The sequence below is a fragment of the Megachile rotundata genome, chromosome 1, assembly GCF_050947335.1.
Source record: "Megachile rotundata isolate GNS110a chromosome 1, iyMegRotu1, whole genome shotgun sequence".
In the NCBI taxonomy this organism is placed as follows: domain Eukaryota; kingdom Metazoa; phylum Arthropoda; class Insecta; order Hymenoptera; family Megachilidae; genus Megachile; species Megachile rotundata.
In genome coordinates this window covers 24,506,108-24,532,373 of record NC_134983.1, presented here as the reverse complement: position 1 = coordinate 24,532,373, position 26,266 = coordinate 24,506,108, and the positions used below count along the sequence as shown (strand labels likewise).

Below are 26,266 nucleotides of genomic sequence, written 5' to 3'. Positions count from 1 at the left end.
GTCCCTCATGGTAAATGGTGCATCGCCAAACTGTCCATTCTTTTCGTTCGCAAGACAGGTCGTTGCACCAGATACGAACCAAACCGAATACTTACTCGATTCACTAGGCCAAATAATAGTGCTCTATTAATTTCGATACGGGCACACGTACGCTATTTAGAACGCGAGAAGGTTGAATTATCTATGACTCTATGATCCACGCCTTAAACGATTCGATTATGCTGGCTGAATTAATCCTTTGTTCTTGATACTATCGTCCTATACTGTAGCAGGAAATCGATTTACAGCGACGTATCGATTATCGAATGTATCGGTGTAATACGATTTCAATTGACCATGAACGCGTTAGGCGTTGATTTTTTAAAGCGCGAGGAGGTAAGTTAAGGACATCTACACCCGATAAATCGCGCAAAATCAAGATCGTTTTATTTTATTAACCAAGTTCGCTTCGATATCTCGCGCGAACAGCTCATAATTCTTCGTCGTATAAAATATGTACCACGCATGAACGTAACAACGCGTGACCACAACAACGTACGACCTTAACGATCCGTGACGAAACAATGTGTGGCGATATATCGAGAGTTCAGGGTAATTAAAAGAACGACCGACACGATGTTTCCATGGAAACAGCTAGAATACCAAATGGAAACCCACCTTGATGCGGAAACGTGTATGCCTAGCACACAACGTCGGCTTAAAGATCTAATTAATACCACGGGTGATCCAATTAACCATTAACATGAACCAACACGGAATAATTTATGCATTCCGATACTTTTATTACCTCTTGTACAAAGTCCCTGCGCATACATTTACATTTCATGTTCTACCGATGTCTACATACATCGTCGCATTTTTCCTAATTTTACCCGTGTATCCTCGAGATTCGTATCTGACTTTTATCGTAACATTGTTCTTGAAGCGTAAGCGAAACGTGCGTATTTAATAACGTGTAGCAGCAACATCGCGGTACAGAAGCGCTCGAATATTCGAGTTATTTTCGTAAACGACCGCCTAAACCTTTTTAGTCGATAAAATCTGTTTAGTATCCGTGTAATCCCGTGTTCGTGCCTCCATGGATGTTCTAATCTGCTTTGATCCGCTGAAACACCAACACTCCGGAAGTCAGTTTCGCGTCGTTATGTAAAACATCGCTAGCGTCCGCGAAGAGACGCGTCGCGACAGCTGCGAGGAACGCGAACGCATCTTTCGTCTGGTGCGATGTGGTTTGGGATCCGCAGAAAGCGCGCGAAAGCGCAAGTGGTCGAAAAGCTCGAGCGAAATTGGCCCGGGATTTCGCAATAAAGAGTGCACGAATCTCGTTTAAATGTCCCACGGCGCCTGGCTGGTTAGCGAGAAACACGCGAAACACGCGTTTACTACGGTATTGCTTCATGGAGCGGAACTCTGAGTCTCCTATGAAAGCTGCTACGCCACGGTTCGTCCGAGTTTTCACCGGAACGCGTTTGCATTCGTGGGACAGCATCGTAGAAATTTGATACAGCATTACGTTTTCGAGCATGTGGGAATTAATACGGATCGCGATTGTCTTTCTCTTACGAATTTTCAAACAATTCGATCGTTGCAAAATTCTGACGATACGCCTTTCGAAACGTATATTCTCAATGCGTGTAAAATCTTAATATATGTATAAAACTTATGGAGTTTTACGGCCCCGGAAGTCTGCAAAATGTTCCTGGTTCTTCGTGAGAGGAAAATGGGTAATCTCGAATGTACAATTCTTCTTTCGAGGAAAGACAATTTTCTTCTGGCTCGATGTCGTGGACAATGGGTCGAATGCAAGGAGAACTGCAGCGCCGTTAATTACTAAAGATAATGTCGAGCGGCCTAGTTTGCGAATCGGTCCCGCATTAGCACGGATTTTGGCACATTTCCATTTGAATTACGGCTAATCCGTCGACCACGACCAGACTACTCGCTCCGAAAGCGTTTACAACAACGCTAAAGCTACCACGATGTTCTACAGAGAAACATTTTCAAACAATCCCGACTTCCACTACTTACTCTCGAGATTAGACGACCCATATTTTAACATAAGCAACAATTTTTCAAACACCTTTATTATACTCGATATTAGGATTTTAATCAAAATCGCGACATCTACCTTTTTATCTCTAGAATTTTTTTGTTGAAATTAATCGACATCGCTATTCGATACTCGAGTAGTCGAGTATTCGCAAACGATTTATCGTCTATAAGTATTACAATTTCTAGATTTATCTAATCCGGCGACGACGCGTGTTTTCGCTTACATTCAGCATCGATTAAAATCGCGAGCATACGTCATAATGTATCTAGGCAGCGTAGAAAGATATATCACGCGTCAAATGGTAGTTAACCGGTGTGTACATCAATTTCGCGTTAAACGTTGCGTACGATAATGGCCAAGAAAGGAGCGTGCGCAGCACGAGATTCGTTTTTCCACGCCGCTAATCTCATTCATCGTGTTAACCCTTTGAACGCTATCGACGTAAACGTCCTAACAACGCGTCCACCTATCGATCCCGTTCATGCCGGATCCATAAACGCGTGATTCGAACGATCTTGCAAATTCCTAATACGTTTTTGAATGCCACGTTACCGAAACGAGTCTACTGTCAGGTGCTGTGCATAAAAAAAAACAGGATAAATTCCATTTGGACAAAATTACACGGAGAAATTAAACCGTAGCGAATTCGAAGCAAAGTTACGACCCAACTGTCCGCGTTGTATGAATAGCGTGAGCAAAGTTTCAATGAATTTTATCGAAAAAAGTAGGAAAAAAATCGTAGCACCTGGCGTAACGTGACATAACACCGACTAAAGATAGAAACAACGCAGCAAGTATAGAAATTACATTTACGTAACAAATTCACGGTGCAGCAAGAATGAAGGCGTACGTTGGAATACAGAAACAAGAGTGCAGCTGGCGTTAGGGTTCGCTCTGATTCGAAAGGTTAACTCCAGTCAGTTTCGTAGACCGGTCGCAGACGCAGCGAAAGTTTACCAGATCTTTCATGAACCGAAATAATAAAAACACTCGAATGAGTACGAATAACAGAACTTTTGCTTTTCTTACACTCGTCGCGTCATACGTACGCACATCGCACGCTGTTACTTTCGATAATTCTTGCGGTATAACTGCGATATATAATTCGCGCGCTAAATTAATTTTATGCGAAAATATGTACGAGACCGCAAACGACAGCGATGCGATTTACCGCGTATTTACGATACAAATTGACAAAACTAATCGATACCGATATAAATGTAGGCTGCGCGCTGATTCGATGAAAATTTATACTTTAATTAGTTTGTCTTTTGACCGCAAACACAGGAACTTTGAGGCAATTATAATTATACGACGAATATTTTTGCATTTACCGCATACGAAAGCATGGAAATAGTATGTCGAGTTCTACGTTACAGTAGAGCCTTGGTAGCTGCACGAAAACGGAACTGCAAATGCATGCAAACATCGAGGTTCGTGCAATTAACCTTTTCGCTGTACGGAACAGTTAAAATGCAAATCTGCGCTTTCCTGCAAAAGTTACACGAAAATGTAAGTAGAAAAACTGCCATATCGAATGCTGAATTTCTACCGCTTCTTCAAAACATTCATTTATTTTTAACGTATATCGTTATTTATGAAGTTGACGAGATAATCGGAGATTAATTGTTTATACAACTGTTGTTTACCGTATCGTGGTACGCGAACAATGTTGTTCGAAATAAGGCATCGAAGTGGAAAAATGAAAGACAAAAACGAAAAGTGCGCGGTGGAAAGAAGTTGCTCTTCCGGTCGCTGTGCGAATCCTCCGGTATCGCACAATAAACCAAGACCCGATGGGAGATCGGTGTGGTGGTGGCTTTCACCATTCTCCGGAACCGGAAACAGCTAACCCAATTCGCTTGCACGCGAACGCTTCTTATCGGTGCGCCATGCGACTAAGCTTCGCCTAAACGCGCTAACGTAACGCGTCCGTTAATTGGACCAATTTAACCCCCGTTCAATGTTGCATTATACGTTAACGCGCGACTATCGACAATTTACCGCCATCAAAGAATTCCAGAATATTCGGAATATACGCTATTCAAAATTACACCGGTAGTTCCATACATTCCTACATGAAAATCCTGAATTCCACTGAAATTCCTATTAACGCTTACCCAACTGTACATAACCGGCATAAAGTGTGTTGTAATTCGATAATATTTCACGCGCGATGCTTCCGAACAACTATACGTTCCGATTTCCAATCGACCAGCACCTTTTGTAGCGATTTTAGTTTACGGCGCCTCTGTCAAAAACATCGAAGCATTAATCATCGAGAAACAAAGCGTAGAGTGGTACGAACGCGATTTACTATCGTGTCGCGGATTTCGCCAACTATCCATCGTGTCGTGCTGTCAGCAACACAGTCAGTTCGTACAGTTAAACGTACAAAGGGAGCGTGAGAATCGCGACGACCTACAACGAGGGAAGGTATAGCGAATCGGCGAATCCACTCACCTACGTGTACTGTATGTCCAAACATCGCGCGAGACACGCAATTCGAATTAACTTCCTATCCAACGTGCCACGCCATAATATGGATTATTTCTAGAAGCATTCAAAAGTCGTTCTTCTAATTTTACCGGTATTTATTTCTATCCCTTGATTCTTTCAACCGATTAAAATCGCGGACTTAATGCAATCGGTGCATTTCTTAATATCGTGAAGAATTCCAATTATATTTTACATCGAATCGTAACGAACAGCGAAGAGCACGAAAGGTTTTCCTTCAGAATAAGTAACAGCTCGAGAGGAAAAATCCACCCGGGAGTTGATTGGTTCTTCGCGAACCTCAAACTTTTTCCTATCCGTGCAGAAACGTTTTGCGGTCGAACAATGAAAAACTGAAGAGACAAAAACAGTTCTACGTACAACTGTCATCGAACAGATCGTCGTTTTACATAACAATCTCGAGGTGTACTCGTTTTATCGCGCGCTGGGTGTCGCCTTATCGCGGCTACCGAGCAGAAGATAAGTTGTATCGAAGATAATTTACAGCACCTTAGGTTACGTTCAGAAGCCATTCGATCAAACCGTTCGGTATCGACGCGTGCGAAGCTACGCGGAACCAAAGTAGGATTACGATTATTCGTACCAACGGTTTCGCGCTACTTTTTCCTTTTTTTCGTGGTAGTTTTTATCGAACTGGAATTTACTAGGGAATCGAGGAGGGAGAAAGAGACGGGACGTTTAACGGCAACCAGGACATTACGAAACGGTCAGTCACGGTGTTTTAGCACGTTTTACGGGACGATAGTGACTCGATCTGGACTGTGCAAGTGTCACGCTCGCGTCCTTCTCGTCTATCCTTGAACTCGTCATTTTACGAGCCACGAATCCGTCGCGGTAATTTACGAGCAAATCCATTGCACGCCCACGTTTGCTCCGACTGTCTGCGCGAGCTTTTAGAACAGAGACGAGCGTCCGACCAATCTCTGAAGAAGGTAACGCGATACATGTGTGTGAACTTGGCATATCAAATGTTAGCATATCAAAAAAAAAGTGAAGTTCTCTTTGCATACAGTCGAGTTCTATAGTTCTTGATAAATTTTAACAATAGTTCTGGTCATTTACCAGAAATAACAAAAATTTAAAAATGATATGCTAACTTCCCACGAAGTTAGCATATCATATAACATTTTCGAAATTTACTCTAGCAAATTTTATAGTTTTCGACGAGTTCTATAGTTCTATAACATAGTTCCGACTGTAGGCTACTTCTAAATATTTATTAACAATTATTAACAGTATATCACCCACACTATAGTGACATGCTATGCCTCTAAGATAAGTTCTCGGTTCGTTCGAGGTTTTAAGCAATAATTCTAAGCCCTCTGACGATAATTCCGCACCTCTGTGAAGTTGGCCCCCCATTTTCAGAAATTTAAAATATTAATAAGAGTTCTAATGGCCCCCTTGAGAGTTCTAGAGTTCTCTAATAATTTTACAAATAGTTCCGGCATTTAAAGCTACGAAAATAGCATTTAAATTTATGGGGGGCTAACTTCACATTTTTTTGCAAATTTGTAATGGCGAAACTTTTTTATTATTAATTTTAACGTTCTCATTATTAAGGATAATTTTTAGAACTCTATGGGGGGCCATTAGAACTATCAACAGAACGGCCGATTTCCAAAAAAAATTTCACCCGTTAAAAATTTATAATAGGGGTAGAAATTTTTTTTCGAAAATTAGCAGTTCTGATTAGAGTTCCGGTACCCCCCCGAAGAGTTCTAACTGTTTTCCCTAATAAACTCAATGCTACGATGCCAAATGAAAAAGTTCTGGCCGATGGAAGTTGCGGAATCGAAATTTTTCTAAGTCTCGCAAAGGTGAAAATGTTTTATTACTAATTTTAACGTTCTCATAATTAAGGATAATTTTCAGAACTCTATGGGCGGCCATAGAGGAACTGTGAACAGAATTTTTTTTTTTTTTTTTTTTTTTACGTGGGGGAAATCTTCCAAAGATACCGCGCAGCCTTGGGGGGAGGGCGCGGGGTTATGTGGGATTTTTACCCACTAAAACCCCCACGGTGGTCCTAACTGTCAACAGAATTGCCTTTTTCGAAAAAAAATTTTTACCTTCGCAGGACTTAGAAAAATTTCGATTCCGCAACTTCCATCGGCCAGAACTTTTTCATTTGGCATCGTAGCATTGAGTTTATTAGGGAAAACAGTTAGAACTCTTCGGGGGGGTACCGGAACTCTAATCAGAACTGCTAATTTTCGAAAAAAAATTTCTACCCCTATTATAAATTTTTAACGGGTGAAATTTTTTTTGGAAATCGGCCGTTCTGTTGATAGTTCTAATGGCCCCCCATAGAGTTCTAAAAATTATCCTTAATAATGAGAACGTTAAAATTAATAATAAAAAAGTTTCGCCATTACAAATTTGCAAAAAAATGTGAAGTTAGCCCCCCATAAATTTAAATGCTATTTTCGTAGCTTTAAATGCCGGAACTATTTGTAAAATTATTAGAGAACTCTAGAACTCTCAAGGGGGCCATTAGAACTCTTATTAATATTTTAAATTTCTGAAAATGGGGGGCCAACTTCACAGAGGTGCGGAATTATCGTCAGAGGGCTTAGAATTATTGCTTAAAACCTCGAACGAACCGAGAACTTATCTTAGAGGCATAGCATGTCACTATAGTGTGGGTGATATACTGTTAATAATTGTTAATAAATATTTAGAAGTAGCCTACAGTCGGAACTATGTTATAGAACTATAGAACTCGTCGAAAACTATAAAATTTGCTAGAGTAAATTTCGAAAATGTTATATGATATGCTAACTTCGTGGGAAGTTAGCATATCATTTTTAAATTTTTGTTATTTCTGGTAAATGACCAGAACTATTGTTAAAATTTATCAAGAACTATAGAACTCGACTGTATGCAAAGAGAACTTCACTTTTTTTTTGATATGCTAACATTTGATATGCCAAGTTCACACACATACGCGATACACTGTAACCCAAACAAATCAAACCGACGATGCGATACATTGTTTCAAGCCGCTGTCGCGTTTCTACAAATGTTCTAACAGCTTCTTTATACGTTTTCGGTATCTTGTCGCTAATTCCTTTGCGTCCTTTCAACTCTGTACACATAATAACGTACATGACGTTTACTTTGTTTCAAATTTAGAAACACGTAATAAAATTAATGTTTGCATTACGGTATAAATGTCAACGTACCCGCAAAATCGAGAAACGATGACGATGCGCTACGATAAGGCCTTCGATTACGGAATTAGTATCGCGCTGTTGGAAATATTTGTTAATGTTATATTCGGAACAGTTTTTGCTCGATTTTGGAACGGACTACTTTTTATTAGAAAAGCACCGATTAGCGAGTACCAGAAGATAGGTTTAACGATCGCTTAAATCAAAGTCGCGAATAAATATCGTCCCGTTTCGAGCTCGATGCTAAATCTATCAGGCAGCGTGACAAATAAGGCGAAGGATCCAAGAATAATTTGCATTCCTTTTTCGCCGGGCCTCGATTCACGGAAAGCTTTCTCTTTCATTCAGCCCGCCAATTAGGGGACAATGAGAAATAAATTACACCACGAGATGAATACATTTGTTCCTCATTAATCGTCGCCGTATAATTAATTAGGATAACGCTTCGTCGTATCGATCAACGAACATGTCCTCGATGTTTCATTTTCAAAGCAATTTAACCCTTTCGTTAGAATGGTGGAACACGCTAGGGTGCATACTTCCTTAAAGAATCCAGATTTGCTGTTGGCTGTACACGAACGCTGGCCGATCGTTTACATAACCGTTTAATCGAGCTTCGACTAACCTAACTTTTAACCGACTTTGTCACAGCTGCAGCAAAGAAAGAGAAACGGTCGCTAAAAATAGCATCGTGTCGAAGAACCGAGTAGAACGCGTAGGAAAGGTAATAACGTTTGAAAAGGAAAATGATATTCGGTAGGTTCGACAGCGTGCAGCGGTAGCAAAGGCGCGGAGAAACGACGTGTCATCTCCGTGACCCCGTGAAAGCCGTCGAACGATTGCCGTGGACAGGATCGATCGACGCGGTTAACGATCCATCGCGTTCGTCGATGCTTGTTCTTTTCGCCTCGGTGGTTATTTTAACCGTGGATAGTCGAGACGAGAAGAAGAGGTAAGTGCAGCGGCTCGTTGCGCTGGCAGGTCACGTTCCTCGACTCGTCTGCTAGGAGCTTCGAAGCCGAAGAAGAACAGAGAGAAACCGCTCGACTCGCGTGATCCGCTCGACGCGACGGTCGAAGCCGAAGCGGATGGCCGCGCGGTGCAGAGGCGAGGCTATCCTATGGGGACCTTGGCAGTGACAAACTGTGCGACCATCGTGCACATTTACGCGTCACGTCGTTTTTCCGACCAGTCGGTCGGGGCCAGCTTCACCGAGGCCATCGCTGCTGCTGCTGCTCTCTCGGAATTCTTTGTTCCGCGTTCGCGCGACGCGACATGCTCCTCCTTCCTGCTCTGTCGGGTCAACGAACTAACTCGCCAGAAACCGGGCTAACCTTTGCTTTGGGATAGTGTCATCGATCGCCTTGCCGATCGCGTACGCTTCCACCTGCTCTCGACTGACCCTCTCGTCGACGCAAAATTTACCTAGCGCGTACGTTTACGCGATATACAAAGTATAAGGAGAATTACCTCGAGATGTATCGTACTTAGCACTAAATTTTTTCTCTACGCCCCGTAAGTTTGTACACCGACGAAAAATGTAACGCGAATAGAGAGAATATCGTTTTCGAAGCAAACGAGATTAATGGCCCCTAATTGACCAATCTTGGCTCGAAGGCGTTAATTGCTAGAAACTCGGTTGCATGGGGGAGAAAACAATCGCTCGTCGTGGCCAGACGATTTCTCGCATTCCACGTGCTTCTTAACCTCTGAACTTGGCAACGCGACTCTGGTCTGGACTCCCATTACCAGCCACGTAAGGAATTTGTATCTTTCTAATCGATGTATCGACAACGATTTCGCGTTTTTTTACCGAGTTTCTTAACGAACGATGTACTTTCCCAAGGTATTAGGTCGCGCGTAAATCGGAAATTTTGATAACGGTAGAAAAATTTCTCGACACAGAAAAATATAGTTTCTAACGTAGAAGAAGATGCACCGGTTGCAACGCGGTAATTGCAGCAGTGTTGCGGGTGAGCATGTTTCGAAGAAACAATTTCTATGGTCTGTATCGGTTATACATACATTACCACAATTTAACATAGTTCTCAGTGAAAATACGCTTTTCAACGATATTACTGTCATTAGCATACTTCCTTTTCCTCGACGCGTACAATCGGTTAACGCTCTGATTAATAGGAAAATAACCAACGGCTTTTGCTTCGTTCTCGCGAACACCTTCCTTTCGATTCTTGTCCAAAGACGCTGCTACCTTTTGTCCCTCGTTATTACAAAAATTACACCGCGATTAGTATCTATCGTATGAAACGCTGATTTAAACAACTTCTAATCGATCGATCCGCTAGCTTGTACACATTTTTATTTGTCGATATTTCTCGTAAAGCGTGTTACGTAACAACGATTTCTTTCTTTCTTCAAAATGATTCCAAGTATTCCATAATTACGACAGTGTTCGATCAAGAACCACTGTCGTTAATGAACTAACGGCCACATCTGTCGCAAAAGGGATAGCGCAACTTGGAAATTTCCGTGTATCGCAAAAGCGATGAGTCAACGATCGAATTCGTCGAAACCATAAGCGATCGTTCGCATTATCGATACCTTCGAAGCGTTATCGGCCCGATGACGCTTACGCGGCGATAATTTAATTAGAAAGCCAGAACCTCCGTGAAGTAATTAGAAAATTGATGGCGGGTGCTTCGAAAGTTTCCCTTTCAGAGAAAAGTTCATTTACGCGCGTAAACTTTTCTCCGACGAAAGACCAAACACGGCACGCAAATTCAGGCTATGTCGCAGTTAAGAGAACTCGCCGCTGAATCGTGGAGGGGAAGAACTTTTGAAAAACGCCGAGGAGGAGGAAAAATAAAGACCGTGCTTGCCGACCAAACTCAACCTCCTTTTCATCGGGCGAAGACGAGATCCTCGTATCTCGGCGAGAAGTGTTTGCCGAGCAAAGATTATGATAAAGCGAAGAGGAGCTGAAGCGAGTCGGCTTCTAATGTTGACGTTACCTCGTTGCATCGACCTGCTACGGTTTACCGTCCTCGGATAACGAGTTAAACGCGATAGCGCCCCGCCTCGCCGCGTTCCGCCCGATAACTAAATTGTAGCCTACCTTCGAACCGAATTTACCAACGATTGTCGTGGCCAATCTCGCTCGAGGGAGTTACCAATTTTTAACTTAACCGCCCTGCCGAACGTTCGACACGCGTTCTAAACATCGTCGTGTCACGGGCGGCACAGAGTAGACCAAACTCCCACTATTTACTTTCTTTCCCGCTCTTGCAGCGTCGCGTATCGCTTTCGCAATAATTTCTGACTAAAGACACGAAAGTGTAGTACACATCGGTGTAACGTAGGCTTCTTCTCCTCCGTGTACAATTTGCTTTCCATTTTCAACAGTTTGTCCAATTATTAAATTTCCACCTGCCGAAATTCCACGATTCTCGAATCCCACATTCTCAAATGGGGCATTGCAAAATTCCGTATTCCCGAGTCCCCCATTTCCGAACATTCGCATTCCCAAATTCCGCACCCCCGGTCTCTACATTTCCGAACCCCCTGTAACTACCGCATTCTCAAATTCTGGAAATTTCCGAATCTACAAATTTCCAAATTACTAAATTTCAGAAAATAGGAAGCTCCCTAGCGTGAACCGGACTTGCTCACGAGTGTGCACGGGTGAAATTTCTGGTTTCCTCTCGAAGAAACCGAGGAGAATCTAATAAAAATCATGCTTTAAACATTGTGAAATACGGTCTCGCTCAGATATATTACTCGTCGATGCAACTTATCCATCGAGAATAGCGTTAGCGTTGCACGAGCACCAAGGTCGAGTGATCAATTTGAAAAAATAGGCGTAGCTCGGAGTCACGGAAGAGCAACGGCAGGATCGTGATATATTATTAAAACAGAGAACGAATTATCCGGTCGATCCTGTCCGACGGTAAAAGCGTTACGAGCTAGACAAATAAATTTTCTACGACCGGACGCGGCCAGAAACTGCACGGGAATATAAACCTACGGATTATCGACCCGTTTTCCCGACCCTTCCTTCCTTCTATCCTTCCTTTCCCTGCTTCCCACTTTCTCTTCCCTCCGTACCCTACCAACATCCCTATAACCCTCCTCGCAACGGGATGCTCCCAGCCACTCCCGAGACCAATATTGTTTCAATCTCGATAATTCTTTTAATTAAACTTCATCCAGGGAACAGTTATCGCATAATGCCTTTATCATTTCTACACTTTTGCTTCGTAATTCCATCTGGATTTTATCAATTTTTTTACATTTAACGAAATTGTAAATCCTTTTTGCGTCTTTTATACGTAAGTCAAATTCGTTCAAGATGGAAGTTTGCAATTGTCAATGTTCTTCTACTTTTCGCGACTGAAAATGGACGAAGACATAACATTGTCAGAGTTGTAAAATTCGTCAATTTAAGTTAACGTATCCATTCTGGAGCAAAACTACGCGGTTTCGGACTGACCCGGAGGAAATAAAATGCGACGTTCATGGAACGTCAGCCATAAAAATGGAACACGATCGAAACCTCCAGAGTTACCTTCCAGAGTTATAGAAGTTTCAGACGTATACGATATGTTATAACCGAAAGAAGATGTTTACCATCGGTATTTCTTCTAGTTGCATTTTCAAAAAGTATATAAAACGAAGTTGATGGATAGATACAGAAATGAAGCGGAATAAGTAAATTCTCGAGCACTTACCGCAAGCTTTCCGCTCGAATATCGCGTTCTGCGCAACCTGCAAACAAGAATAACGCCACATTTCAGAATATTCGACACGCAACGACGATGTCGAGATATGGAAATGTGGTTTCCATAGGAAATGGATTTAGAGATACAAAATACAAAACCTACTTTTCTTCGCAAAATCAAATAATTGCGATTGCTTTTTATTCAACATTGTCGGTACGAGAATTGATTGCAATCGGTATGCGATATTCTTTTCAATTCGCCTGTTATCGCGATAATTCGCATCAACGTATTCATAATTAGAGTTGCGATACCGTTATGGTCGATACGCGGCATTAAACTGAAAGTTGTAATTTTGTTTCTGTGCATCCTAAGTGCAATACATATATCTAGATTTTAAGCAGAATCGATTCTATTATTTTTCAAATAACATAAGTAAAGTTGGCGCAAAAGCGATGTTTGGACCTTTAGGTGAGAGTACTTGTAGCATCAAAAAGATAAAATTCGAGGAGATGCTTTAAGAATGGCATTAACTCGTTTTCAGTATTCCTGACCAAGGAAGTGTACCAAGAACAGCAACATGTGCGAAACCGTGTAGCAAGCTCGGATTTCCTGTTCACCTTGCTGGAAATACCGAGTTAGATTCCTTTGTCCTTTTCAACGATCGAGAATCTGTAGTTAATTCATTAGTCAGCGAACGACGAAACTCGTCGAATCGATGAATCGGGCAACAGATAACGGAGAGAAGCGTGATCCATCGGAATATCCATCCGAACACAGAATATAAAATTGTTTTTTAATTTTAAATAATATATAGATATACGTGCAATGTAAATTACCGTAATTGCACCTTCAATTATTTCTGCGTCAGTAAAAACAGACTATTAAAAATATGAGTCATACCTTGTTTATCTTAACGCAATTATCGATTATAGCCATATCTTATCGTTCTGTTATGAAATAATGAATAAATCCTGAGAAAGGATAATCGTTCCTACCTCCCCGCTTCTTATATTTATGTGTCATAAGTACGTTTCAATTTTCACATCCGAATTAAACGATAAATGAATCGTCGACAAAAAAGATACATAGAGAAATCCTTGATCGATAACGGTTCGCTGATAAAGTATCGATGTATGTACATTCTATACTTCGCCGTACTCGTATCATCTCTGAAGATAATTAAACGTAGCGATTCAATTTCCCGAGCCATCTTGAAACGCTTGCCGCAAATTTGAAGTTTCTTAGCTTCGATTCGATCGGTGAATAGGAAACCGTTGATTTGCAAATCACGGTTCGAAGAAATCTCAGGCAATAGGCAGAGATGACGTTACGATACCTTCCGTCCGAGCATTATCTACACATCGACAGAAACCCCTGAGGGGATCGATCCAACGTTACCATGAAATATACGTGCATTTGACCGACCTTCTGTCCAGTGAATGGTTTCGTTGTGCCACTTTTGCCACTTCTTTTTCTCGCTGTTCTCGGAACGATGGTAAATGCACCACATGGTGCGTTAGAAACGGGGATATCCGTCAGAGTCTTTCGGTACTCTCGCGATCAAATCCCGATCAGTGGAATGCTGAAATTTAACGAACTTCATTTCACGATACAGATTCGTGAAATATCTGTTTGCAGGAAAAAGAAGAAGAAAATGTCGTAACGCGTGAACATCATCCTTTGCCTTCGTTACAAAGAGAATACGTATCCAAGACGCGCACTCGAACGAGTCATTTGCCTTATCAACGTAAACATTTGCAACGCGTCGTCCGAGATAAGAGACGGATATCGCTTTGAGGTCGTTTCTAATCACAAGGTTTTCCTCGGTTTCCCATAATAAACAGCAACGGTATAATACCCACCTGTGTTTCCGGCCTAGTCGCTTACATTCGCGCACAATTCTAACTTCTTTTACCTAACGACCGTACATTGGAACGTTGAAAAGTTGAAAATTTAAAGCACGCATATTTGCGTCGATGTCGCGTTTCATTTACAAAAGTCTACATCGCGACTATCGAACGTTTCGATTAAGGTAATTGACCGATATTCCGATCGAGAGAAGCGCGAGTCGGTTTTGCTCCAGATGATTCCGGGTGAATTAAAATTGAAAATTGTCGCGTTCCGTGGATAAACGGAGGTCGAAAACGGTAGTAAAAGGAGTACCACTAAAAATGACTCGTTTCGACGGACTAGGTGAAAGGAGATTAAGTGGTATAAAAGGCTGCACAAGTGGCGTCGTAGCTCGTCGGTGAGTAGCACTCGACACCGACGACGCACGCACCTGGAAATAGCTGCAGCGTTAAATAACACCGTTCGCTTAATAGTTTTTCTTTTTTTCTTTTTCCTTTTATTTCGTCCGTGCTTCTACGATTCAAGGAAATTGAACTGTCGCTGTCTTATAAAATCTTGAAACAATGGCTACGACAACACCGTTCGAGTTTCTTATTTTTTTTCCGCAATTCGAGCGACTCGAAGCCATTCGGAGAAAAAGAATATAAGAGTTCTGAGTACAATTAATTCCTTGCATTGCAGAGACAATGAAAGATCCTTAGTTATAAAGTTCGAATTCGCGATTAAAGATACGCTTCCGCAGTTAGAAAATGAGCGTTACATAATTTATTCGAATCGTACGATATACGTTAACCGAGCGCAATAAAATTTCTAATTACCTCTAAACGCAAATTATTCGCTAAGTTTATTTGCAGAGATTCGTTAACACAGGAAACGATGTTCAAGTTATGTTCACGCGCAAAATACCACGCAAGAATATGTCCTTGTCAGCTCGAAGAAGCGCAGAGTCGAAACTGAAAACGAACGAACGTCATTGCGTCGGAGAAAAGCATTTCGGCGTTTGCCGTGATTTATGTCAAGCCTTTAATTAACGTCATACTTTTTCACCCGCCGAGCTTCCCTCGAAATACCCACCGTCGTCGATCTATCTTCGAGAAAAGGTTGCTTAAATAGACGAGAACCATCTATAAATTTCCACCTCGATTACTGCCAAAGTTGCTTATCGGTTTTACATTTTTATTACATTTTTATTACTTCAGAACTGCGTACAACTGTTTGCATAGAAACAGATTTATAAAAGAAATATTTACGCCGAACTGTATCTAGTTCGATACAATATAGTTTTATACTCCCAATTTCCCATAAAATGTAGTTCCTCTTCTTTTATTAACTGTTCGTACATACGGCGTTTGTGGTAGTCGATCACCGTTGACCCTCATAGCAATCAACTTGTTAATTCTTTACGACACAAGTGTGCCACCACGGACGGAAACTTCATTAATCACCGTTACTTATAATGCATGTGTGACTATGAAAATTCTTAAGAAAAGAAAAATTCTAAATTACACTCTCGGTCTTAACTTCGGTGTGTCTTATTCTCTAACAGGCTACCTATGATTAATTACAAATAATGTTGTAAATTACCTCAACTACTTCGCTACAAATTTTAAATGGCCGCGCCAAGGTGTTTCTCCATCGATTCAGCAATAATCGCGTGTTTACGTTTCCCCGACACATTCGATGTTACATGGCTTACTAGATAGTCTACGACGTTAGTCTTTAATTCGTCGAGACGATGAAATCAAAAGATTATCGATATAACGCGATTACAACGCTTTTACCAGTATCCCAACACTTATCAGAGGTTGAAAACTTTACGGAGGATATACCGCGTTAAACGATTTCCTATAATCGACGAATTAGTACATAATGAAATTTTGCCAGATGTCCAGTAGGTGATGAAAAACGACGAATAAAAGAAATCGTAAAGAAAAGCCGATAGTATTCGCGATTCTCTTCATCGATATTATCGAAGAAGAGGTCGTTAAATTCAACTACGGTCGTTAATTGATTCACGTTTTCGGGGCAAAGATATGCGAACGCGAGGTACTCGTTTAAACCGAGGTGTAATTACTCGCGGTCGATTATACTCGAGAGTATCGAACCGAGGGAAACGCACTCGAATCACGCGGGAATTTTTCCTTTGGCGAACGACGAGGGTTATTTTAAGTCGATCTCCGCACAAACCACCACCGCCGCTCTCTCTTACCGAACGAAACTACAAACATTCGGGAAAGAAACGAAGATTACAGTAGCGGCTGCACGCGTATATACACGGAATCGACCAACGTTAGAGTGCTAGAAACTAACCATGACCGGACGTCTGTTCGACTTGAACCGTCGCAGACTTTTCCGACTGAAAATTTACTCTTAACTTATTTATTAATCCTATTGCGTTACGACAACGTTAGAATATATTTATTTTTTTCAAATTTTCAATGTGGAAATTAACACCCATCGGACGCTGATATTACTGGTGTTAGAGAGTTAAAATATCAGGAAAATGATTCAAGTATATATGCCAAGGTGAAGAATTTTGTGGAACGAAGGCGAGGTTGTTTAGGCGGGCAGCTAGTAAAAATCGTGTTCGACGCTCGAGAGAACGGTTCGAAGGGTCTGGCGTGGTCACGCGCGTCGTTCGCCCTAAGAATACCAAACTTTAACGGACTTTGCTTGTTCGAAGGTATTCGGTGTTTCAACGGTGACCGATGAAACGACTGGCGTAATATTCCTGTTCTCCTCGTTCGAACCAGCTGCATACATATTATCCCTGGAAGCTCGCGCGCACCAGGCGTTCTCGTGGCAATGATAAAAACGTAGCTCGCTCAAATCGTGTTCCGCCTTTCAAACGCGTTACTCAACCCCTTCGGTTCCATCGACGTTCCTTCACGCGTATTTTCGCGTGTCTGCGTGGTACTTGCATCGAACGACGAGAGGCTTCTCTCGTTTATCCAATCGAAAGTAATCTCTTTTTTTTTTACGAAATAGGTTAGGTGTATATTTATGAACTTTCGCGAGACACGTGTTACCGTATAAGCTCGAAATTCAGTAGACGCACGGGGCGATTCCTACGTACCTAGTATTTTGAAACTGCGTAACCTCAGAATTCGGCACCTTTGAAATTTCTAAGTCCGAGGTTCTGCAAAGCAACGTTTAAAGATTGAGCAGACGTCGTCGATCCACGAGGTGGAGCGAATCAAGGGTTGTCGCGAAGAAACGGTGCGGAGCGAGTAGCGATCGAACGATCTCGAGCGGTTAGAAGAGGTCAGGCGGACTTTGAGAAGGTTGACGGTTTTCGCGGGCTCAGCAAGACCGGGAAACCATAAATGATAATAAGATGGAAGCATCTGCGCGATGGCAGCGAGAAGGAAAGGTAGCCAGGTATCGAACGAGCAGACGGACAGACAGACGAGACAGGGTTGAAGGGTGACGTAGGCATGGCAACCACCATTCCCATCCATCCATCCCCATCGAGTTTACAGTGTATCGAGTGTACGGGAAATCTGACACGGAGTCACGCTAAAAATACGCCGTGGCTGTTTATACGCGCGTCTCGGTGCACCGTTAACACCTCCTCGCGGTTGTCTATGATATGAACGGCGCACCCCGGAAGATGGTTATCCAATTTTTAATCGTTTATATTCAAAAAGCAGGAGCTCATAGAGCTCGGGTTCATAGAGCAGCAAATGAAACGCTTAATGAACAGAGGACGCGTTATGATTCGATACGTATCATATATTCAAACAGGAATAATCAAAGTCGAGTGGAAAAATTATATACAACCGCGCTTCCATTCGCTTTAACGATAATTCACGTATCGTTAAATATCGATCGTGTATCGATAACTCGTAGCAGCGTTTCTGGCCAGAGCTTTAAAAAGGTGATAAAACCTCGCGCCGTTCACGGTAGCTGAATAAAGATTCACCATTAAGTGACGTTTATATGCCATGGAAATCTTACTCTTCGTACTTTACTATCAGTGTAGCCTCCTCGAAAAGTTCGTTAACGGCTTTTTATAAAAACCGGTACGAATCGAATACGAACCACGAATAATCGTGTTTGTTTTTGAAAAATAAAAGCAGTAGGTAATTATTTTCTATCTCGCGATTCCAGTCGAGTGTAGCGAACGGTTAACCCGGATGACGAGAATCTCCACGATTTCAACTGTTTTCTTAATCGGCCGATCGTCCTTTACTTTTCTTCCGTTTTGCTTTCGTTTCGATCTGTTAGACTCGCTCGGATCCGTTAATGGCACGCGTCGACTCGTCGGATCTTTACTACGTACTATCCATTGCGGTGAACGCTTTACGATCGGCACAGTTGTTCACGGTTATTCACCTCGAAGAACACACCACGCGTACCCTCTGCCGAATGTATCAACTTTCGCCAACTATTCAAATCTTCTGCCTCTGTTTTTCCGCGCGACGCTTCCCGACACTTTATGCGAGACTTTCTGCGAGCATTCGGATTAAAAATAATGCCAGCCCCAGGCTACTAAACGTCTCGCGAAAAACGTACGAGAATTTTACGAGCTGCGCGAAACATCGTTTCTCGTTTTTTCTTCGGCGCGCAAACTCCTTGGAAAAGTCGCGACTCCGCCGGGTAAAACTTATCGCGGTAACAAACTACGATAGAATCTCGTTATACCGCTACCAACGGAGCTGCAGTTTCGACAAAATATTTCGAGTGCGTTTTTCACAGCTTGGGAGTTAACGTTACCACCGAAGGTATCGTTCCAAATAAACGCTTAATTTCGCTGACAGTCGATAGATCGTAGAATATAAGAAAAGGCGACTGTGCGGGTCGACTAAAGTGGACGGTGAAAAATGACTTATTTGCAGGTACCAGGAACGAACCAAACCGTCACAAATTTATGGTCCCTTCTGCGATTCGAACGAAGATGAATCACCGAAAGAAAAAACCGGAGGAGAAAGGAATGCACGAGCAGAAATAAAGCAAAATACTTTAAGTGAAAAGCCATAGAGGAGAGTACGCTCGTTTAACGATACAAAAATCATTTCATTGTAACTAAATACCGCATCCAAATCGTGTATTGAAAAAGTTGAGCTCAGGTTTGAAACAAAGCCGTTCCATTTTTGGAGCAATTAAGCTGATTCGCGCGTAAATAAATAGCTTGCACTCGCTTCCGAGTTCTCAGGATGAGCGAGCTCGATTCCATTGTCAGTAAAAAGCAAATCCGAGCGAAAGGCTAGGTAAACCTAATTAAATCTCTCCTACGAGTACGAAATTAAGAATATTTAAGCGGTAATTAATGTATGGCTATATTATATAACTCATCCTTTCTACACAGCATTTTGGATATTACCTAAAACTATACATAGGTCTCGACTATGTATGTCGAATATATATTTACAAATAGTTTTTGTATCATTTTTGAACATTAATTTTCGTGTTGAAACAAAAGTACTTGGAGCTGGATTAGGCATGAAGTACTCGCATCCGAGCGATCTGCCGGGATAATTATTGAAGCGTAAGCAAAATATTCGAGTATGTAAAGCGTGGTTCTTAAGAAAGACTAAATCCTCCGGTTTCGAACGATGAACCAAGAAATCAGCGGAGCGAGTTAGCTGGCGAGCTACAGAAATTTTTGCATGTCGCTTCACGCATCGAGGAGTCATCGCGCAATAAAAGAATTCTCCAGCTTTCCCGTTTCTTCCGCTCGAACGTCTCTCATTGTTTGTTAGCCGGTGAAACACCGTTTCGCGAAGATCGTGCCCTCGCCGGAGCCTCCTCCTATTTCCTCCTGCCTTTGACTTTACACCGGCAAACAAAATGTTCCGTTCGAACGCGACCGCGTAACATCGAGACGAATAAATTTCGTCGCGACGATCGACCGCCAATTGTTTCGTCGTAACACGCTTTCGTAAGGCCAACCTGCACGGTCCCCTTCATCCCTTTTCCTGGATACGCGGAACTTTATTAGTATTACTCCCTCTATTAGGCTATTCAATGGAGCGAAATAGTTGTCGAACTACCCGCTTAATTATACCTGGGTTACTTATTAGAATACCTAGTAATTAACCTTATATTTTGTCCGAATAACTGTGCTCGCGTATGTAACCGTCTCTCGATCTTAAAATTTCCAAGATACGAGTAAAAATCTCTTATTAAATTTACATTATGCACGATATACGTATAAGTATGATTCGAGTCGTCGAAATACGCCCTTTGTCCAATTACCAAACAGCTTGTTGCGTTGTCGCGCAACGGACAATACGCGAAACGCGTGTTATGAATCATCCCGTAGACTCGCGTTTCGCAGCCGAAGGGTTAAAAGCGTGAACGAAATGGCATCAGGGGAAAACTATTCGAAGAACAGGTATCTGTCGTTGCCGAAGCGATCGAGAACGAGTCGCAGATGTCACAACGAAGCGAATTCTAGGACAAAGAAGATCGAATTCTAGGGCAGAAGAAACGATCTGCTTTCTTCTCGCGCGACTCTCGAACCGATCAGAACCGAACAAGACGAACTCGTAGGCGGTCGCTCGATCTTTTCTGCAATTAGAAATCCGACTCGTCCTTATATGATAGTAAACGTGAATCGTGATGCGCAGCTGCATGATCGTCAACTACGTGTCAATGAAAAAGCTTAGGAAAAACATCGGTTGACTAGTTCCTTATATCGAGATATCGAGCTACTACGTAGTCGAATCGCGTACTCCGACTCTTTACCGAGCTCTCTATATATTACCATACAAGGGAACGTTAACTCGCTACTAAACTTTTTCCTCGTTTTTCTTGTATCTTCCTTAACGCGACTGTTTATTATTTCGACAACCGTATTTTTTATCGGTTTACTTCTTCCGAAAAATGATCGAAGTTGGAATTCGTAGGTTAAAAATCGTAAATCTGGTAAATCGTTACGCGCGAACGAGAATTAAAGATTCCTGTTTTCTGAACGAAGAAACGTTCGAGTTGACGGAGACTCGAGTTACCGCAAGATATAAAACGGTTCAATGGGGCACGCGATCGAAAAAACGTAAAAGAAAAAGAAGAAGGGCGAAGAAGAAAAGCAGACGAACGACGAATGTTTGGTCCGATGAAATTGCAGTTACGCGGTAATAGCCATAAACCGGGTTATATTTATAGATGCACAGAATGCAGAATAACTGCCTACATTGAAAACTGCATTCTAACCAACCTGCCCGCCCCGACGGCGACCCAGTTATGCATCGGCGTTCTCCAATTTCTACTTCGAGACCTCCACCTCTATCTATCGACAAAATATTAGATTCCGAAACGCTTGTAACCGCAACACGACTCTTTCGGGACTTCTACCGTATCAAATTTTCGACGTTTTTCGCTCGCGCGACTGCAAAACGTTTTAGATTCGTCGCATTCTATTTCCTGATTGTCCTTAACGATGTACATAACATTCAAAATTATTACATCTACCTTACGAATGTTAGAAATTAAGTACCTGTAGCGGCCCAAATCGATTTCGTTCGACTACAGGCACATATTCTTTAATCATGCTATCTGTAGCTAACATTTGTTGCATTTTTCTAAAAAGGTATTTGAAAATTCCGATTGAAGTCTTTGACCTTGACAATGAAATCTTATCCTACCAGGGCACTCGAGGATTAAGTTACGATAACTGGTTCGCTAACGTTCTTTTAATTATAAGTTATATACGAGAATGGCGATACAAAAAATTTGACTTTAAAGAGAACGAAGAAATTGCGCGGGGGCAAAAAGAGTTAATTAATCTTCGTCGTTCAATGGCCGAAGTCGACTAATGAGTCACATGCAGGACAATGGCAATGCTTTTCGTGGTTTCTTTGAGCAACCCGAATAAGCATTATTTTTCCCATGCCACCGTTACACCGAAATAGTAACGGTGACGCTGCTGATCCGCGGACGACGATCGCGCCAATCATTGTTCGATGGTATTTAGGAGACAGCCTATTTACAGACCACTATTTTTGTTTAAATGACTTTCACGTTGATTGCGAACCATGTGCATCGTTTTAGCTCGGCTCAAAGTCAAATATCAATTATTTAAAGAACTTTCCGGAATAAAAGATCATTCTTTCTAACAAATATCGAAAAGAAACATCGTCGATCGAAGGTCGATCATTGAAAGCTAATTTAAATCTCGCTTTAACGATTTACTCTCGTGGCAATATAACGTGAGCCGATAGAGTGAGTGGCAATATATCTAGGTATTATACGAAACTGGGCCACGCGTAAATGAAATATCGCGTAACAAAAGAGAAGCTAACGCGTTAGTCGGACTTAAAACGAGCGTCCTTAAGATAACTTGAGGCGTGCTTAAGATAACTTTCATAAAGCGGCATGAAAGCCTTCGGAATAGGAAATGTCGAGGCGCTTTTCTCGCTATTCAAGCATAAAATAAGGCGAAGCGAAGATAGGAGAACGAAAGTGGCGAAGAAACGAAAGTGAAAATCCAAATACGAGGAGAAAGGGTTGTAAGCGCGTGGACATTCCGGAACCTTTTTCCCATGCACGTGCACGTAGGTCCAACGTCTTCGCTCGGCTCCTTCGTGATTGCGCAAAAATCATTTACATGACAATGAGCCCCGGCCATGAGACCTGGATACTTCGGCTAGTCGCTCCAAGGAATTTAACATGCGTGGAAAAGCGTTATGTATCGATCATTCGCGTGTCTCTCGATAGTCGTATCGACCTCTCTGACACCCAAGGAAATTTCCAAAATGAATACCGTTGCTATAAGTTGGCGCGGCAAGACCTTGGGTCAAATCGATTATCTAAAAATGTCAAATATCTAGCGTAACTCGATTTCATTATACTATCACTTTTAATGATAATTTCGCAAGAATAAAAACAGTTTCTATTAACGTTTTACAAGTGGACGAATGTATTTCTCTTTTAACCGCGATCGTTTCGAGTGCCGAAGGACCGGTCCACGCTTTAGGGGGATCTCAGATCCATTCTGACCCCTACTGTCGATGCCTGTACATGTTATTTATATCCAAGGTTTATAGCAATAAACTAAGAAAGTAATTGTGGGGTCTGTCAAACCCTATTACGATAACGATGTAACTTTTTCGCAGTGTTAGAACCGTACAAAATAATCTTGTGTTACGGATCAGAGTAAACGAAATTTGCTTTCTAATTATACTTTTTGTTTGTAACAAATTTTCAAATTACTACGACAATATCGGCACCATTTGCAATTGATAAAAAAAAAATGTTACATTGTCGGTAGAAATATTCGCAAAAACGGGAGATACGAAACTGAAACAGATTTAGTGGCTGAATAAAAGAACGCAGATATGTCGCAGCATATTCTACGCGTTCGATTATCAACAATAAGCGAGCGACGCGATTGAATTACCTGACCGACAGTCGCTTCTCGGCTATAGAATATTGTTGTTAGGTCGAACCGCGAACGACCGGTACCAGACACGAAGCGTTTCGCGAACAAAGACACGCAAAAGTTCTCGTGACGTTTTCATCGAAATTGAAAAATCTAATTCATCGAGCTTCGACTAAAATTTCAATTTAATAAACTGCTGAAAGACCGGCTAAAGGTCGCGTCGCTTCTAACTCGATTATATTTTCATTACATGTATAAAACCTGAAGTGCCTCGGTGTAAATGTTGTCATGACGTTCTAGCTACAAAATAAATTGCAACTTCAAAACTTTCCAATCAACTATATTCCGTTTAATTAAATGTCAAGTATTTTCTTCCTCAACGGCACTATACGTATGTGACATATAATACACGCAACATCCATTCGCAAGCCATTCACTCGCTTTTTAATGAAATAAACAAAGAGTCATGTTCAAGGTTAGGTAAGCAGACTTTCGAGTTGTAACTTCTTTGTACTTTGACTACTTGAAACACAGCGAGATGTCCTTCTATAAACGTATCGAAACAAAAGTGAACTCGTTATCGACGATGCTCGAGGACGGGAGAGCGTAAGAAGAAATTCGCGCGTATAGTTTACCGGGCAATATTTCACGCGCAAACGTACGCGAGCCGTGTACTTTTCTCCTCCCCCTCGTACCTCGCTCTGCTCTCGTATGTAATCGAAAGCAGAACGCATCTGCGACACCATGTGCCATATGCACAAACCGTTGCGGCTTCACCGATACGCGACCAACTAACTAACCAACCAGTCCAAGCGTCGATTCAGAAGCGTATTAATTGATCAGACAGGACACGATAACGGTATCCGATTATGTCGTAATTTTCGTTTGGTACCGTGATCGTTGTTGACAGCGATCTCGTTAGATGCTCGATCGAGATTACCGCGAAAACGTACACACGGTAGATACATCGTACTTACGGGACAAAATATTAACGCGCAAGTACACGCGAGCGCGGCGATGTATCCCGAGACCGTGTAACGAGTTGCGATATAACGCGTGATCGAATAACGGCGAGGAACGGCCTGGTCATGTGACGGGTGACAAAGACTAATTGTATCGTAATTTTCGTTCGGTAACATGATCGATGTTCAGATAGACTTCGTTAGATGCTCGATCGAGATTATCGCGAAAACGTACATACGGTAAATATATCGCGTATGCATAAGCACAAGTATTAGCAAGGACACATGCACCGCTGTATTCGACACGGAGAGAATCCACGGTACGATATGGCGGGAAGTGGTTAGCGAAGAACGGTTTCAAAGGGATTACGCGGACACAAAGGTTAAGGCCAAGGTCCACTAAATTCGCTTTACCCACGATCAAAGGAGCAAAGGATGGCGTGGCCAACGGACGAGCAGGTCAAAAACTCGGTTCTCCATTGGAAATCGACCCGACAGCCAGGTAGTCGAGATGTTCTTCTTTTGTTTTCCTCTACCTGACAGCGTGGCACGTGAATGGGAAATATCGAATATAGAATTTCGAACGTACGTGAAAAAACTACGACGAAATATTTACACGCGAATGCAGAATGTACATGTTCTATTCGTTTCAATCGCGAAAGATTCGAATACGTCCTGTTGGATGTAACAATGTCCTTAGGATATTAAAGTCCTTTTGCGTAAAACGGATAATTTAGATTTCTTCTTCGTTTCTACTTATATCGTCCAAATTTCATAGTACAGATTTGAAATTGACAAAGCTGTGACAGATTTTATAAATGATCGATCGATTTAAATTCATATCGATAGTATTAATTCCTTGGCGTATTTGCCAAGAAAGATACAAAAACAGATGCAGCCAGCGCTGTTTTCTTCATTTAATATGAAAAAAACAACTCCGGCCTCGAATATGAATAGATTTTTTTTCTCGTGATTACCGGTTAATTTATCGTTTAAGCTATAGAAGAGTACTATAAAATCTTTAATAACTTACGTATAAATAATAATTTGTCCAAAATCGTATTTTAACACGGTGCCCTTTGCAATTTCCGGATAACCGTTGGCCCCTTGTTATATCGGCCGTTGGTTCTCAAACATCGGGAACGAAGGATCCGAGCGTTGCTATTGGACGATATTCAAAAACGGTTGACATTAGCGCGAGAAGCGGTTCCGATGCCTTGTTCTTTTCAAACACTTATCGAGGACGATTCACTCGACCGGCTGATCGTGCGCGATTGTCGCGAAATCAGCGATAACGATGCAGACACGCGTACGCGATACAATTCGAGAAAAATAGACGCACGAAACAGACGTTCTACGTGGAAGGACCTCGAGTGCCTTTGGAGGTTACATTTCCAGCGTAACGCTCGCTGCCTCGCGAGAAACCGTACAGGATGTTGACGGATCGAATCGGTTACTCACCATTCGATGTATGTTCGCGTCCTTGCACTCGTCCCTGCTACGCACTTCCCTCGGGTAATGCAACTAAACTCACCGCGAAAGAAAAAACGGACAACCGAATAAACTGAACACGACAAGAACGAACACAACACACGCACAAGTCACAAAACAGACTGAGGCTCGCTGGCCGGGCACCTCGTCGACGTTGCTACGAGACGAACCAACTCGACTGAGTCGCCCTCTCGCGTCGCACGCGCTATTTA

At 42.0% G+C, this 26,266-nt stretch overlaps 1 protein-coding gene across 12 annotated transcripts in view; it reads right to left on the bottom strand.

Annotated features, from left to right (window-relative positions):
- Positions 1 to 26,224, bottom strand: part of Wdr62 (WD repeat domain 62) — an 80,715-nt gene extending 54,491 nt beyond the window's left edge. For 7 of the 12 annotated variants that reach the window (XR_013038311.1, XR_013038312.1, XM_076532216.1 and 4 more), the window contains exon 1: positions 26,025 to 26,223. Coding sequence is in view for 1 of the 12 variants with exons in the window: in XM_076532253.1 (XP_076388368.1) it covers positions 26,025 to 26,027 (3 nt within the window). In the remaining 11 variants the exon portion in view is untranslated. Of the gene's footprint in view, positions 1 to 12,434; positions 12,472 to 25,596; positions 25,725 to 26,024 lie in introns of all 12 variants that reach the window. The other 5 variants (XM_076532221.1, XM_076532227.1, XM_076532219.1 and 2 more) reach the window with 5 other exon arrangements.
- Between the last annotated feature and the right edge of the window lie 42 nt (positions 26,225 to 26,266).